At 45.6% G+C, this 16,484-nt stretch overlaps 1 protein-coding gene across 1 annotated transcript in view; it reads left to right on the top strand.

The window, feature by feature from the left end:
- Positions 1-15,611, top strand: part of LOC143286913 (uncharacterized) — a 36,204-nt gene extending 20,593 nt beyond the window's left edge. Inside the window, exons 13-18 of the mRNA XM_076594863.1 lie at positions 1,720-1,800; positions 4,968-5,103; positions 7,009-7,209; positions 8,732-8,814; positions 10,794-10,872; positions 14,244-15,611. Of these exons, the coding sequence (XP_076450978.1) occupies positions 1,720-1,800; positions 4,968-5,103; positions 7,009-7,209; positions 8,732-8,814; positions 10,794-10,872; positions 14,244-15,553 (1,890 nt within the window). The 3' untranslated portion in view covers positions 15,554-15,611. The remainder of the gene's footprint in view (positions 1-1,719; positions 1,801-4,967; positions 5,104-7,008; positions 7,210-8,731; positions 8,815-10,793; positions 10,873-14,243) is intronic.
- The last annotated feature ends 873 nt before the right edge of the window (positions 15,612-16,484 follow it).

Below are 16,484 nucleotides of genomic sequence, written 5' to 3'. Positions count from 1 at the left end.
TGTTTTTTCCAGTGTTGGTTGTGTATGTGTGGGTGGGGAAGTACTCTCTGTGTGTTTGATTGTGTGTGTGTGCGTGTGTTTGTGTATCTGTGTGTGTGCTGTTCGTGATGCAAGGACGGTGATTGTTTCTTCATGGTTGATTCTTTTTCTTGATTATTGTTGCTTCTCATTCGTAACATGTTATTTATGGAGTTATTTGTGTGACTGGTTTTTTTTTTTTTTTAACTTTTCTTGATTATTGTTGATTCTTTCTTGTTCTACGTAATTTGTGAAGCACCACGAGCCTCTCTGTGACTGTGAGGGAGCAGCGCTATAAAAGAGCACTTCATTATTATCGTTATTTATTGAGAGTATGTAACTTTGTGTAGGTTTTGTAAATTGTACTTTGATAATATTGATGAATGTGCTTTGATGACTTTTATATCTTTTTACTTCATCTTATGTGTTTACTGAGTTCATTTCAAACACTGGATTTATAAAACATGTAGAGTTAGCTTTAGCAAGTATTATTGCACTATATAAAATATATCAGTATTATTGTTCTTATCATTCTTCTTATTATTGTTGTTTATACTATTGTTATTATTGTTGTTGTTATTATTACTGTTGTTATTTTTGTTGTTGTTGTTGTTCTTCTTCTTATTGTTATTGATGATAATAATGATAATGATAACAACAACAATTACACTACAACCACAACAACAACAGCAACAACAACAATAATAATGATAACAATTGTGGTCTTTCATGCCCTGCTCTCATGGTGACCTCAGTTTTGATACCCCTCCTCTTCTGTGCTTGGGGTGAGTCCTGTCAATGTCTTCAGTGTCGGCAGATTCATGGTGGGCTGTTGTTTGAGGGACGTGGTGGCAGTCTTCACTCTGGGAGGGACGCTCACTCAGTCTGGCTCCGCAACTAAGCCATTATTGTTGTTAGTAGGGGGCTTAGTAGGTGGTGTCCTAAGTACGTTAAATCAGAACAGGCACCACTGAACACCACCGAAGTGACTCAGCAGCAGTGCAGGGTCTCCTCTGGTGTGTGGCCTCCTGGCGACCTAACATTGATGCTTCCCTGCGGACTGCCGACGCTGGAACTGTGACGGATGAACCCGGGTGTGGGCGTGTATGGGGGAATCTAAATGAACGGCATGGGAATAATACCACTGAAATGGTGCAGATGACGAGGCAGCAAAAAAAAAAAAAAGAAGAAAAAAGATAACAACAATAACAATAACAACAATAATGATATTATTATTATTATTGTTGTTGTTCATAGCAGACATGTTAGGAGTGTGGAGTGATGGCCTAGAGGTAACGCGTCTGCCTACGAAGCGAGAGAATCTGAGCAAGCTGGTTTGAATCACGGTTCAGCCGCCGATATTTTCTCCCCCTCAACTAGACCTTGAGTGGTGGTCTGGACGCTAGTCATTCGGATGAGATGATAAACCGAGGTCCCGTGTGCAGCATGCACTTAGCGCACGTAAAAGAACCCACGGCAATAAAAGGGTTGTTCCTGGCAAAATTCTGTAGAAAAATCCACATCAATAGGAAAAACAAATAAAACTGCATGCAGGAAAAAATACAAAAAAAAAGGGTGGCGCCGTAGTGTAGCGACGCGCTCTCCCTGGGGAGAGCAGCCCGAATTTCACACAGAGAAATCTGCTGTGATAAAAAGAAATACAAATACAAATACAAAAAATGTTGAATGGGGGTTGTTCAGGCAGGACTGGTGTGTAAGCTGAGCACACGAACCTCCATCCTGGCAGCCACCAACCCCAAGGGCCACTATGACCCCAATGAGGTCAGTCTCCACTCCTCTTTCTCTGTGTGTGTGTGTGTGTGTGTGTGTGTGTGTGTGTTTCAGTGTGTGTGTGAGCAAGCGTGTGTGTATTTGTGTGTGTGTGTGTGTGTGTATTTCAGTATGTGTGTGAGCAAGCGTGTGTGTATTTGTATGTGTGTGTGTGTGTGTATGTGTGTGTATTTCAGTGTGTGTGTGAGCAAGCGTGTGTGTATTTGTGTGTGTGTGTGTGTATTTCAGTATGTGTGTGAGCAAACGTGTGTGTATTTGTATGTGTGTGTGTGTGTGTGTGTGTGTGTGTGTATTTCAGTATGTGTGAGCAAGCGTGTGTGTATTTGTGTGTGTGTGTGTGTGTGTGTTTGTCTCAGTATGTGTGTGAGCAAGCATGTGTGTATTTGTGTGTGTGTGTGTGTGTGTGTGTTTGTCTCAGTATGTGTGTGAGCGAGCGTGTGTGTATTTGTGTGTGTGCATGTGTGTGCATTTGGGTGTGTGGAAGGAGGAAGCAGGCAGAATGCTTACGACGCTCAGCTGCCAGTACAGAGAGTCCATGAGGGTGTGGGTTCGAATCCTGCTCTCGCCCTTTCTCCCCAAGTTTGACTGGAAAATCAAACTGAGCATCTAGTCTTTCAGATGAGATGATAAACCGAGGTCTCGTGTGCAGCATGCACTTGGCGCATTGAAAAAAAAAATCCATGGCAACGAGAGTGTTGTCCTCTGGCAGTATTATGTAAAAAGAAATCCTCTCTGATAGTTACACAAATATTTAAGCATGCACTCAAGGCCTGAAAAGTGCGTTAGGTCATGCTTCTGTCAGGCATCTGCCCAGCAGATGTGGTGTAACGTATATGGATTTGTCTGAGTGCAGCGATGCTCCCTTGAGAAACTGAAACCGAAACATACACGCATGCATGTGTGTGTTTGTGTGTTTGTCTCTGTTGTTAGTCCATTGTGTTTTTTCTGTCTTCTCATCCAGACCTAAAACAGAGCCTTCCATCGGTTGTGAAGAATCAAAATGATGAGTCTGTGCTGTGCAGAATGCGCACGGGGCACACTTTTTTTTTTTTTTTTTAAATTTATTTTTTTTTTTTTTACTCATTCTTACTTGTTGAAGGGGGAGGAGGCCCCTCAATGTATTCCCTGTGATGAGCCTCTCACCGTGAAACATGTGCTCCTTGACTGTTGGGATCTGCATGATGTTTGACACAGACATTACACAGCGGATTCTCTGAAGATTTTGTTTCATGATGTCCATCTGTGCACACTGATGGATTTCTTGAAAGAAGTGAACATTTTTAGTCAGATTTGAATGTTTAAACTATGGAAGGTTTTTAAACTTTGAGTGGAAAGCATGAAGCGGTGACTAATTTTTATTTTTTTTTTTTTTTACCCTTGACTTGAAGTAGGTACTTACGTGGCGATAGCCTTGAGATGGCCTTAGCGGTCGGCGAGGTTCTAAGCACCATGATTTGATTTGATTTGATTCCATTTCCCTCCCTCAACAGTTCCTAAGAGGATGTTTTAGCGAGGCCATTGGATCTTGTTACATGGCCAAGGAGTGTAGCTTTCTTTTCTTAACTAATGTCAGCAGATCTTCATAAGCCAAAGGTCCAGCGTGCTGTTTTTTTGGTTTGGTGCACTTGTTCATTGGTGATGTGATCAGTGTATCTGATGTTTAGCATCTTGCGATAACACTTCTATTTCCATGGCTTGAATTCTTTCCCAAATCTGCCGTGAGGGTCCATGTCTTGTGTGCATAAAAAAAGTGATAGAATACAATTATAACACAATACAACTTACAGACTGCACAGAGAGCACCCCCTCAAGTTCACACAGAGAAATCTGCTGTGACAAAAAAAAAAAAAAAAAAAAGTAACACAACACAACACTTTAGAACACAACACAGCACAGCACAACATACAGAACACAACACGACACAACACAACACAGCACAGCACAGCACAGCACAGCACAACATACAGAACACAACACAACATGTAGAACACTATCTATCCTTACATTCCAAGACTGTGGAATGATGTGATATATGTGTGCTGCAGGCGCTGTGTGTGAACATGTGATTCTCTGACATTGGAAGGATGTGGAGAGATAATGTGATGTATTTGTGCTGCAGGCGCTGTGTGTGAACATGATGTGATTCTCTGACATTGGAAGGATGTGGAGAGATAATGTGATGCATTTGTGCTGCAGGCGCTGTGTGTGAACATGTTGTGATTCTCTGACATTGGAAGAATGTGGAGGGATAATGTGATGTATTTGTACTGCAGGCGCTGTGTGTGAACATGATGCGATTCTCTGACATTGGAAGGATGTGGAGGGATAATGTGATGTATTTGTACTGCAGGCGCTGTGTGTGAACATGTTGTGATTCTTTGACATTGGAAGGATGTGGAGGGATAATGTGATGTATTTGTACTGCAGGCGCTGTGTGTGAACATGTTGCAATTCTCTGACATTGGAAGGATGTGGAGGGATAATGTGATGTATTTGTACTGCAGGCGCTGTGTGTGAACATGTTGCGATTCTCTGACATTGGAAGGATGTGGATAGATAATGTGATGTATTTGTACTGCAGGTGCTGTATGTGAACATGATGCGATTCTTTGACATTGGAAGGATGTGGATAGATAATGTGATGTATTTGTGCTGCAGGCGCTGTGTGTGAACATGATGTGATTCTCTGACATTGGAAGGATGTGGAGGGATAATGTGATGTATTTGTACTGCAGGCGCTGTGTGTGAACATGTTGCGATTCTCTGACATTGGAAGGATGTGGAGGGATAATGTGATGTATTTGTACTGCAGGCGCTGTGTGTGAACATGTTGCGATTCTCTGACATTGGAAGGATGTGGATAGATAATGTGATGTATTTGTGCTGCAGGCGCTGTGTGTGAACATGATGTGATTCTCTGACATTGGAAGGATGTGGAGGGATAATGTGATGTATTTGTACTGCAGGTGCTGTGTGTGAACATGATTCTCTGACATTGTAAGGATGTGGAGGGATGACACAATGTCTGTGTGCTGCAGTCATAGTGTGTGAACATGTTGTGATTCTCTGACATTGTAAGGACGTGTGTGCGTTGTGTGAACATGATGCGATTCCTTGACATTGCAAGGCTGTGGAGCAATGTGTCGTCTGTGCTGCAGTCGCTGTGTGTGAACGTGGCCCTGGCTAGCCCCCTGCTGAGTCGCTTTGACCTGGTGCTGGTGCTGCTGGACTCCCAGAACCAGGACTGGGACACAGTTGTCTCCTCCTACATCCTGGAGAACAAGGACCCCCTGGGTGAGCAGCCACGCCCTCCCCACCCCACCACCCCTCCTCCTCCCCCGCTGTCTGTCTGTCTGTCTAACCTGGTTGTACCAGTTTCTGCCAAACACCAGTTTTAGCCTTAGAATATGTTGCGAATTATTTATTCATTAACTTTGACAAATTGTGGAGGAAGGTGGCAGAATGGTTAAGATGCGACGGGCGCAATAGCCGAGTGGTTAAAGCGTTGGACTGTCAATCTGAGGGTCCCGGGTTCGAATCACGGTGACGGTGCCTGGTGGGTGAAGGGTGGAGATTTTTACGATCTCCCAGGTCAACATATGTGCAGACCTGCTAGTGCCTGAACCCCCTTCGTGTGTATATGCAAGCAGAAGATCAAATACGCACGTTAAAGATCCTGTAATCCATGTCAGCGTTCGGTGGGTTATGGAAACAAGAACATACCCAGCATGCACACCCCCGAAAACGGAGTATGGCTGCCTACATGGCAGGGTGAAAACGGTCATACACATAAAAGCCAACTCGTGTGCATACGAGTGAACGTGGGAGTTGCAGCCCTCGAACGAAGAAGAAGAAGAGGTTAAGATGCTTATCAGCCAATACAGTGTTCGTGAAGGTCTGGGTTTGATTTCTGCTCTCACCCTTTCTCCCAAGTTTGACTGGAAATCAAATTGAGCATCTAGCAGTTCAGATTAGTCGATAAACCGAGGTTCCATTAGCAGCATGGGCTTGATGCACTGAAAAAGAACACATGGCGACAAAAGTGTCCTCTGGCAAAATTCTGAAGAAGTAATCCCCTCTGATAGGTACACAAATATATATATATACATACACGCATGTACTCAAGGCCTGACCAGTGCAGTGGGTTATGCTTCTGTCAGGCATCTGCCAAGCAGATGTGGTGTAGCACACATGGATTTGTGCAAACTCAGTGATTACTCATGTGCATACGCAAGCAGAAGATCAAATACACACTTTAAAGATCCTGTAATCTGTGTCAGCGTTCGGTGGGTTATGGAAACAAGAACATACCCAGCATGCACCCACCCCCGAAAACGGAGTATTGCTGCCTACATGGTGGGTAAAAACAGTCATACACATGAAAGCCCATTCATGTACATATGAGTGAATGTGGGAGTTGCAACCCATGAAAGAAGAAGAAGAATTATTCTTTACTTCAACAAATTTCGGAATGTTTGAAACAAAGTCCAGTTGGTGTCTACCTTTGATTGGTCCTGTTCTTGTAAATACCATACCCTAGAAAACGGAGTATGGCTGCCTACATGGCGGGGTAAACACGGTCATATACGTAAAACCCCACTCATGTACATACAAGTGAACATGGGAGTTGCAGCCCAAGAACAAAGAAGAAGAAGTAAATTGCATGCGTTTATTCTATTGTAGGGATACTTTACCCATTCAGTCCTCGGGAGTTTACAGCCTTCGCAGGCTGTGGTAAAAAATGCAGAAAATATATTGTTTTCCACCCAAGGTGCATGTAGACACATCCATAAATACTGTGGAAATTAGGTCCCTTTCCCTTCGGTTTGTGCATGATTGTGTAGGAATGTGAAAAGAGTTTTAATCAGATTAATTTTGACACCAGAGAAATGCTTAGGCTGTAACGTGACACGTGTCCATATGTTTATGAATATTATTCAAGCCTCGGAGCTACCTGAGATAGCTTGCTGTTTGGATTGCTGCCCATTTGTTGATCCATTGTCAGACATGGGTGTGGCCGTGAATGGGGGACTCCGAATGGGCAGTGTAGGAGTAATGCCACTGAAATGGTGCAGATGATGGGGCAGCAAAAAAAAAGAAAAGAAAGTTCATCCAAGGCCTTGATCTACAAGATCGTTAGTCCAATTGATTTCCGTGATACAGGCACATGATTTTTAACAGCAAACTGACTGTGGACAGGGGAGGTAGACCTGAGCTCCCTGTGGTCCCTGGAGCGGATGCAGGCGTACATAGCGCTGGTGAAAACGCTGATGCCGCGCATGACAGAGAGGGCAGGGCAGGTACTGCAGGCCTACTACCGCGCACAGAGGGGTGCCGATGACCGCAACGCCGCCAGAACCACCATGAGGTTGCTGCAGAGCATGATCCGCTTGGCCCAAGGTCCGTTTGCTGTGGGGGGCTTGCTGTTTAGTTGTTCGTGGAAGTCTTGCATGCGTGCCGTTGTAGATGGCTTGCAGTTTGGTTGTTTGTGGACGTCTTGTGTGTGCTGTCATGGGGGCTTGCTGTTTGGTTGTTTGTGGACGTCTTGCATGTGTTGTGTGGTTGTTTGTGGACTTCTTGTGTGCGTTCTGTCATAGTTGGCTTGTGTGGTTGTTTGTGGACTTCTTGAGTGTGTTCTGTCATGGTTAGCTTGTGTGGTTATTTGTGGTTGTCTTGCATGTGTTCTGTCATAGTTGGCTTGTGAAGTTGTTTGTGGACGTCTTGCATGTGTTCTGTTACGTTTAGCTTGTGTGGTTGTTTGTGGACGTCTTGCATGTGTTCTGTCATGGTTAGCTTGTGTGGTTGTTTGTGGACGTCTTGCATGTGTTCTGTCATGGTTAGCTTGTGTGGTTGTTTGTGGATGTCTTGCATGTGATCTGTCATGGTTAGCTTGTGTGGTTGTTTGTGGACGTCTTGCATGTGTTCTGTCATGGTTAGCTTGTGTGGTTGTTAGTGGACATCTTGCATGTGTTCTGTCATGGTTAGCTTGTGTGGTTGTTTGTGGACGTCTTGCATGTGTTCTGTCATGGTTAGCTTGTGTGGTTGTTTGTGGACGTCTTGCATGTGTTCTGTCATGGTTAGCTTGTGTGGTTGTTTGCGGATGTCTTGCATGTGTACTGTTGTGGGTGACTTGCTGTTTGGCCTTCTGTTTGTGGATGTCTTGCATGTACTGTCATGGGGGCTTGCTGTTTGGTTTGTGGATGTCTTGAATGTGTACTGTTTTGGGGGACTTCCTGTTTGGTTGTCAGTTTGTGGACTTCTTGCAAGTGTACTGTCACGGGGCTTGCTGTTTGGCTGTCTGTGGACATTTTGTATGCATGCTGTCATGGGTAGTTTGTTATTTGGTTGTTTGTGATGTCTTGCATGTGTGCTGTTGTGGGTGGCTTGCTGTTTGGTTGTGGGCATCTTGCCAGTGTTTTGTCACGGGGGTTTGCTGTTTGGTTGTTTGTGGACGTCTTGCACGGGTTCTGTCATGGGGGCTTGTAGTTTGTGTTCTGTCATGGGTAGCTTGTCTGTTTGTGGACATCTTGCCAAGTGTGCTGTCATGGGGGCTTGCTGTTTGGTTGTTCCTGGACTTCTTGCATGTGTGCTGTTGTGGGCAGTTTGCTGTTTGGTTGTTTGTGGACATCTTGCATGTGTGGTGTTGTTGGTGGCTTGCTGTTTAGTTGTTAGTGGATGTCTTGCATGTGTGCTGTTGTGAGTGGGCTTGCTATTTTGTTGTCTGTGTGTCTGTGGACATTCTGCAATTGTTCTGTCTTGGGTAGCTTCCTGTCTGATTGTGGGGATGTGTGGTTTCATTTTGTGGCTTGCTGTCTGGACATCCTGCGTGCATGCTATCATAGGGGCTTCCTGTTTGTTTGTCTGGGGACATCTTGTCTGAGCATTTAGGTGAGTGACATAGGCATTTTGCTGGTTGTTGCAGCGCACGCCAGACTGATGTTCCGGGATGAGGTGTTGGTGCAGGATGCTATCATGGCTGTCACCATCATGGAGTCCTCCATGCAGGTGTGTGTGTGTGAATAGAATAGAATAGAATACTTTTTATTGTCATAAAACCTTAAAGTTTATAAGACACACTGAAACATAAACATGAGCATATCAAGAAGAGAAACATTCGTGAACAAATTTCGCCAGCCTTGGCTGTAATACTGTTGGAAGGATCAATTCACTAGGTTTTGCATTTGGATGACATATATCGATTAGGAATCTGTGTCTGTAAGTATTGTATTTTACACAGTTGTCTAAAAGGTGAATCTCATCTTCTAAACTGTTACAGGTATCACACAGTCTTTGCTCTTTCGGTGCATTTTTATATCTTCCCCGTTCAATTTGTAAGTCATGGGCGCTGATTCGTAACGTGTGTGTGATCCTGCATTGGTCATTATCTTTCCTTCTTGTCGTCTTGTTTTTCATTGGCCCACTTCCTTTATATTTTCTTGTTTTTCATTTTCCCACTTCCTGTACATTTTATTGTGTTCCATTGGCTCATGTTCTCATGTTTTTTGTTTTCCATTGGCCTGCTTCCTTTTTGTTGGCCCACTTTTTTCTTCATGTCATCTTGTATTTTATTGGCTTAGTTCCCTTATGCTGTATTGTATTTCATTGGCCCACTTCCTTTGTGTCTTCTTTTTTTTTCATTTGCCCACTTCCTTCATTTCATCTTGTTTTCCATTGGCCCATTTTCTGCCTTTGTTTTCTGTGCATGCAGGTTTAGATACTTGCATATTGCACACACCCACACACACACACACACACACACACAGAGTTGCATGCCCACACACACATGCACAAGCACACACAGCAGAAACGCACCACGGACACTGTGCACGCATGCTTACTCACTTCCGGTTCTACGCATTGTGTTTACTGAGAGAGAAAATGTGGGATTTTTGTTGATGTTGACTTTACACAGTTCATTTCTTTCATCATCTCACTTTCAGTCCTTGTGACAAACGTGGAGAAAGAGAAGCAAGGGGTGTTCAGGACTTTTAGGGTGTCATAGGGACTCTTTCTTCTTCTTTTTTTTTTTTTAAACATAACTCTAGGGGCTCCCAGATAATATTCAGAAGGGCACTCTCATGCTGCACATTCTAATCAAATCTGCATTGCTACACTCATAGAAAGACAGGCATACCTTTTAGTCATAAGTTTCTAGGTTTTGGGGGCCAAGAAGTGGACACATGCATCTGTGATCAGCTGCCCCTCATCTCGGGGAGGGAAGGGAACAACTCTTCTTCATAGCAGGCAATCCTAGTTTAGAGTGCAGCCCCGATACAAGATTTTCACTTTTTTTATGTGTTCATTTATTCAGTTATCTTAAGGACATCCCAGGGATGCTCTTGGTAAATATGCAATGCATTCTTTCTATTTTCAAAGTGTCAGGGATGCATGTTGATTGACTGATTGATTTATATGTATACTTACACAGTGCCTATCCTTGGTCAGAGACCAAGCTCTAAGCGCTTTCAAAACCAGATTCATTTGCACAACAGGCTGCCTACCTGGGTAGTTGGACACAAGTGACTATCATACATCTTCATGTCATAGTTGAACACAGGTGACTATCATACATCCTCATGTCATAGTTGAACACAGGTGACTATCACACATCCTTATGTCATAGTTGGACACAAGTGGCTATCATACATCTTCATGTCATAGTTGGACACAAGTGGCTATCATGCATCTTCATCATAGTTGGACACAAGTGGCTATCATACATTCTCATGTCATAGTTGGACACAGGTGACTATCATACATTCACATGTCATAGTTGGACACAGGTGACTATCATATATTCTCATGTCATAGTTGAACAGAGGTGACTATCATACATCCCCATGTCAGTTGAACACAGGTGACTATCATATATTCTCATGTCATAGACACAAATGACTATCATACATCCTCATGTCATAGTTGGACACAGGTGACTGCCATACATCAGTTGTCCTGAGTATTGATGTGACGATGTGTGTGGATAGGGAGCAGCTCTGCTGGGAGGGGTGAACGCTCTGCACACCGCCTTCCCTGAAAACGCTGAGGAGGAGTACAGGCTGCAAGGTGAGGGGCCGCTTGTGGCCTGGTTAACCCCTTGACTACCACCGTAAACAGAGTATGGCTGTCCCTGAAAACGGAGTATGGCTGCCTACATGGTGGGGTAAAAACGGTCATACACGTAAAAGCCCACTCATGTACATACGAGTGAACGTGGGAGTTGCAGCCCATGAACGAAGAGGAAGAAGGAGTATGGCTGCCTACATGGTGGCGTATAAACGTTTATATACATAAAAGCCCACTTGTGTACATATGAGTGAACGTGGGAGTTTGCAGCCCACAAACGAAGAAGAAGCCCTTGACTGATGCTGACCAACACACTCATCAGTAAAGGCAGTGTCATCTCACTTATGAAAGACATAGCTTTCAGGTCAGGGTCGTCAATTGCTGTTCTGACTTTGGACTTCTTCCTCTTGGGATTGCGTTCATTTTGTTCAGCAAAATCAATTACATCATTGATATGGACGGAAGAAACTTAGTAGTATCTGCCTTTCAAATTCTTGCCATGCTGATATCATCTCACCAAGGTTCAGCAGTCAGGGGGTTAAAGTGCTGGATGTTGTTGGCTGGTTCCACAGCTGGTCATGAGCTGTTCACTTACAGGCTGAAGGGATAATTTTTTTTTTTTTTTTTTTTTTGGCTGCCCCATCATCTGCGCCATTTCAGTGGCGTTACTCCCACACCACTCATTTAGATTTCCCCATACACGTCCACAACCGGGTTCGTCCGTTACAGTTCCAGCATCGGCAGTCTACAGGGAACCATCAATGTTTGGTCGCCAGGAGGCCACACACCAGAGGAGACCCTGCACTGCTGCTGAGTCACTTCGGTGGTGTTCAGTGTGCCTGTTCAGATTCAACGTACTTAGGACACCACCTACTAAGCCCCCTACTAACGACAATAATGGCTTAGTCGCTGAGCCAGACTGAGTGAGTGTCCCTCCCAGAGTGGAGACCGCCACCACATCCAGCTGGAGGGATAAATCGATAATTTCTTTTAAAACAAAGAGGTAAGGGCGCGTGTCGTTAACAGTTTGGGATGGCCAGACACAGGTTAGTCAGGGAAGGATGGGATGACTAGCCTGTGTCTGAGGGCACGAACCTGTTAGGTCACTGATGGATGGGTTAAGAGGCGGTGGCTTGTACAAGCTGGTGCATGGTTATCATTTAGTTGAATGGCTGTGATCTGACTGGTTTGGGGATTGTTTACTGTGAGGAACAGGTGACTTTGTTGGGTTCTTTGCTGTGAGCAGTCGCTTTGTTGATTGACCGGTTGTATGAGTGACTGGTTTTTATACATTGTTTATTCACTGACTGGTGATATGAGGGATGTGCCCCTGCTGTGCCTGTGTAGATAGCCTGACAACAAAATATATATATTTATAGATGTACATATATATCTTTATCTCTCTCTCTCTCTCTCTCTCACTGATAATCTAATAGGCCATACATGCATCAGTCACATTGGGGCATGGTTCATTTCAGGGTAATTCCAAAGTGACTCGGTGGTTTTATACATTGTTCATTCACTGATTGGTGATAAGGTGATGTTGACGTTGATAGGCGCAGGTCTCACATGACCAGTGGTCAAGGTTGCTGTGTGTTGTTTCAGTGGAGATGGTGCTGACTGCAGTGTTATTTCAGTGGAGATGGTGCTGACAATGGTCACAGCTGCTGTGTGTTGTTTCAGTGGAGATGGTGCCGACTTCTGTGTGTTGTTTCAGTGGAGATGGTGCTGACTTCTGTGTGTTGTTTCAGTGGAGATGGTGCCGACTTCTGTGTGTTGTTTCAGTGGAGATGGTGCTGACTTCAGTGTGTTGTTTCAAGGGAGATGGTGCTGACTTCTGTGTGTTGTTTCAGTGGAGATGGTGCCGACTTCTGTGTGTTGTTTCAGTGGAGATGGTGCTGACTTCAGTGTGTTGTTTCAAGGGAAATGGTGCTGACTTCTGAGTGTTGTTTTAGTGGAGCTGGTGTTGACTTTTGTGCGTTGTTTCAGTGGAGATGGTGCTGACCGCTGTGTGTTGTTTCAAGGGAGATGGTGCTGACAATGGTCACGACTGCTGTGTGTTGTTTCAGTGGAGATGGTGCTGATTGCAGTGCCTTATTTTAGTGGAGATGGTGCTGACAATGGTCACAGTTGCTGTGTGTTGTTTCAGTGGAGATGGTGCTGACTTCTGTGTGTTGTTTCAGTGGAGATGGTGCCGACTTCTGTGTGTTGTTTCAGTGGAGATGGTGCTGACTTCTTTGTGTTGTTTCAAGGGAGATGGTGCTGACGTGTGTGTTGTTTCAGTGGAGATGGTGCTGACTGGTGTGTGTTGTTTCAGTGGAGATGGTGCTGACTGCTGTGTGTTGTTTCAGTGGAGATGGTGCTGACTGCTGTGTGTTGTTTCAAGGGAGATGGTGCTGACTTCTGTGTGTTGTTTCAGTGGAGATGGTGCTGACTGCTGTGTGTTGTTTCAAGGGAGATGGTGTTGACTTCTGTGTGTTGTTTCAAGGGAGATGGTGTTGACTTCTGTGTGTTGTTTCAAGGGAGATGGTGTTGACTTCTGTGTGTTGTTTCAAGGGAGATGGTGCTGACTCCTGTGTATTGTTTCAGTGGAGATGGTGCTGACTCCTGTGTATTGTTTCAGTGGAGATGGTGCTGACTTCAGTGTGTTGTTTCAGTGGAGATGGTGCTGACTTCTGTGTGTTGTTTCAGTGGAGATGGTGCTGACTTCTGTGTGTTGTTTCAGTGGAGATGGTGCTGACTGCTGTGTGTTGTTTCAAGGGAGATGGTGCTGACTTCTGTGTGTTGTTTCAGTGGAGATGGTGCTGACTGCTGTGTGTTGTTTCAAGGGAGATGGTGTTGACTTCTGTGTGTTGTTTCAAGGGAGATGGTGTTGACTTCTGTGTGTTGTTTCAAGGGAGATGGTGCTGACTCCTGTGTATTGTTTCAGTGGAGATGGTGCTGACTCCTGTGTATTGTTTCAGTGGAGATGGTGCTGACTTCAGTGTGTTGTTTCAGTGGAGATGGTGCTGACTTCTGTGTGTTGTTTCAGTGGAGATGGTGCTGACTTCTGTGTGTTGTTTCAGTGGAGATGGTGCTGACTGCTGTGTGTTGTTTCAAGGGAGATGGTGCTGACTGCTGTGTGTTGTTTCAGTGGAGATGGTGCTGACTTCTGTGTGTTGTTTCAGTGGAGATGGTGCTGACTGCTGTGTGTTGTTTCAGTGGAGATGGTGCTGACTTCTGTGTGTTGTTTCAAGAGAGATGGTGCTGACTTCTGTGTGTTGTTTCAAGGGAGATGGTGCTGACTTCTGTGTGTTGTTTCAAGGGAGATGGTGCTGACTTCTGTGTGTTGTTCCAGTGGGGATGGTGCTGACTGCTGTGTGTTGTTTCAGTGGAGATGGTGCTGACTCGCCTGGACCTCCCTGACCTCCTGCAGGAGGAAGTGGACAGCCTGCAGGCCCAGGCACACCGCCACAGGCAGGACACCCACACACTGTCATCACCAGGGGCACATCCCTTCTCCACGTCTCCCAGCCAGTCTCAGTCGTCTGCCCCTGTGCAGAAGGAGGATGCAGAGGCACCCAGCGTGATCACCGTTCCGTCACAGTCCCAGCAAAGCGAGGACTCCAGTGCAGCAGGCAGGCCTGCTGTGGATGGTGATGGAGTGATCAGAGCCAGTCAGATTCGGTTAGGCTGGCCTCAGACAGACACGTCCTCGCATCTTCCAGCCACAGGCAGTGCAGATGAGGCTGGCGGCAGCATGAACAAGGACAAGCACCGTGACGGATCCCACTGTACAACTGTCCTGGATCCTGTCAGGAGGCAGGAGCCAGACGTGTTTGGCAGGGGACAGGGTGGCCACCATACATCAGGCGGTGACGGTGTGTCTTTTATTGTGGATGACCTGGAAACATCAGCAGTGTCGGACATCTTTGAGGACAGCACTGTTGAAGGTGTTGATCCTTATGTCAAGGAGGAGCCCAGGGAGGAGGGTGTTAGCGAGACACTGCCACATAGCAGTCAGACCAACAAGGCTGGTGTGCCTGAAGGGAACAAACGTCCAGCAGCCAACTCTGCTCACAAGGTGAATGCTGGGGATGAGAGTGGTGACCAGAGTGCATCGTCCAGTGTGTCCCAGTTAGAAGTGACAGACTCCAGAGTCCAGGTCCCTGCCACAGCAGTCCTCTCTGTCCCTGCCTCCTGCATCAGCCAGACCATTCAGAACAGGATCCACAGGAAGGAAGCTCTTCACACTCCTCACCTGGAGGTGTCCAATGTGTGTGATTCCTCGTCCTCTGACTTTCTGGACGGTATCAACGGGGACAACTCCTCCAGGCTGATCTGTGTGAAGAACAAGGACAAGGTGCCCATAGAAGCCAGCAAACGCCTGGCGTCTAAACTCAAGGACAAGCTCAGCAGCTATGTACGGACCAGCTGTGCTGAGCGGCTGACCCATGGTGCTGGCAAAGGGAATGCTGACACATCTGTCAGTGTGACTGCAAACGACAGTGGACAAGATGTTGAAGATGAGAAGAGAACAGAGGAAGAATATACTGTGGAGAAATGTAAAAGAAAGAAAGAGAAAGGTGATGGTAAGAAGGGAAAGAAAGATGTTGAACAATGTCAAGAGAAAGGAGGAAGAAAGAAGAGCTATTTTTCAGGCACCGATCAGAAATCTCACAAGTCACATCATTTCAGATGATTATGAAGAATCTGTCTGCACGGATGAGAGAGGGCAAACCGGTAACAACAAAACAGGGTCTAAACAGAAGAAAAGAAAGCAGTCAGCAGACACTGATAGTGTAACAGACAGCAGACATATTCCAACCCATGCAAACAGAAAACAATCTGCTCACCAAAGGGCCAGGACCTTGAGCACTGAGCAGCTCTTTGAGACCTCAGCAAGAACACTCAGTGACTCCAACCAGAGTCTTAATGAGTCAGCCCTCAGCAGTGATGGTGCCTCAAAGTCCAGAGTGTCTGTTAACACCTTATCAAAGCTGAAACGGTTTTCATTTGGTTCTTCACCAGAAGCGTCATCAGCCGAAACAGGGAAACAAAACAGTTCAGAAGTGGACAACTTGAACCATGCATCACCTTCCCCAACCAAGAACATTATACACTCTGATGCATGTGGTGGTTTGAGCAAACAGAATCCTGTGAATAAAGGCGGCCGACAGGATGTGTCCTCAGCACAACGTATCACCTTAGAGAGAGAGGATCAGAGAGCTTCTGGGTTTGACATCAGTGGGCACAGCGCAGAGAAAGCGGAGACAAGGAAGTCATCACTGGCACAGAACAGATCACAAGCGGCCAACATGTACAGCAATGTCTTCACGCTGCCTGATGGAAGTGATGACGACCTGGAGGACGGTTTCTTCACCAAAGCAGGGCCAAGGAAAAGGAAATGCTTTCAGCTGTCTGGTGACAGTGATGAGGAGAAACTGACAGACCGAAACAACTATGCCAGCAATAGGACAGTGGGGGAGAAGCAATCTTGTCACAGGTCAGTTGAGAAAAGTGCAGAGAAGAGAGACGGCAAGCAGCTGGCCAGTCCCAGCACAGATACAGACAGGTGTCATAGTCCCAGCATCCTCCTACACAGCCAAGACAGCCTGACCTTGACCCAGTCT

Source organism: Babylonia areolata, chromosome 10, assembly GCF_041734735.1.
Source record: "Babylonia areolata isolate BAREFJ2019XMU chromosome 10, ASM4173473v1, whole genome shotgun sequence".
NCBI classification, from domain to species: Eukaryota; Metazoa; Mollusca; class Gastropoda; order Neogastropoda; family Buccinidae; genus Babylonia; species Babylonia areolata.
The sequence above is the reverse complement of the archived record's forward strand: the minus strand, read 5'-3'. Positions and strand labels throughout refer to the sequence as shown.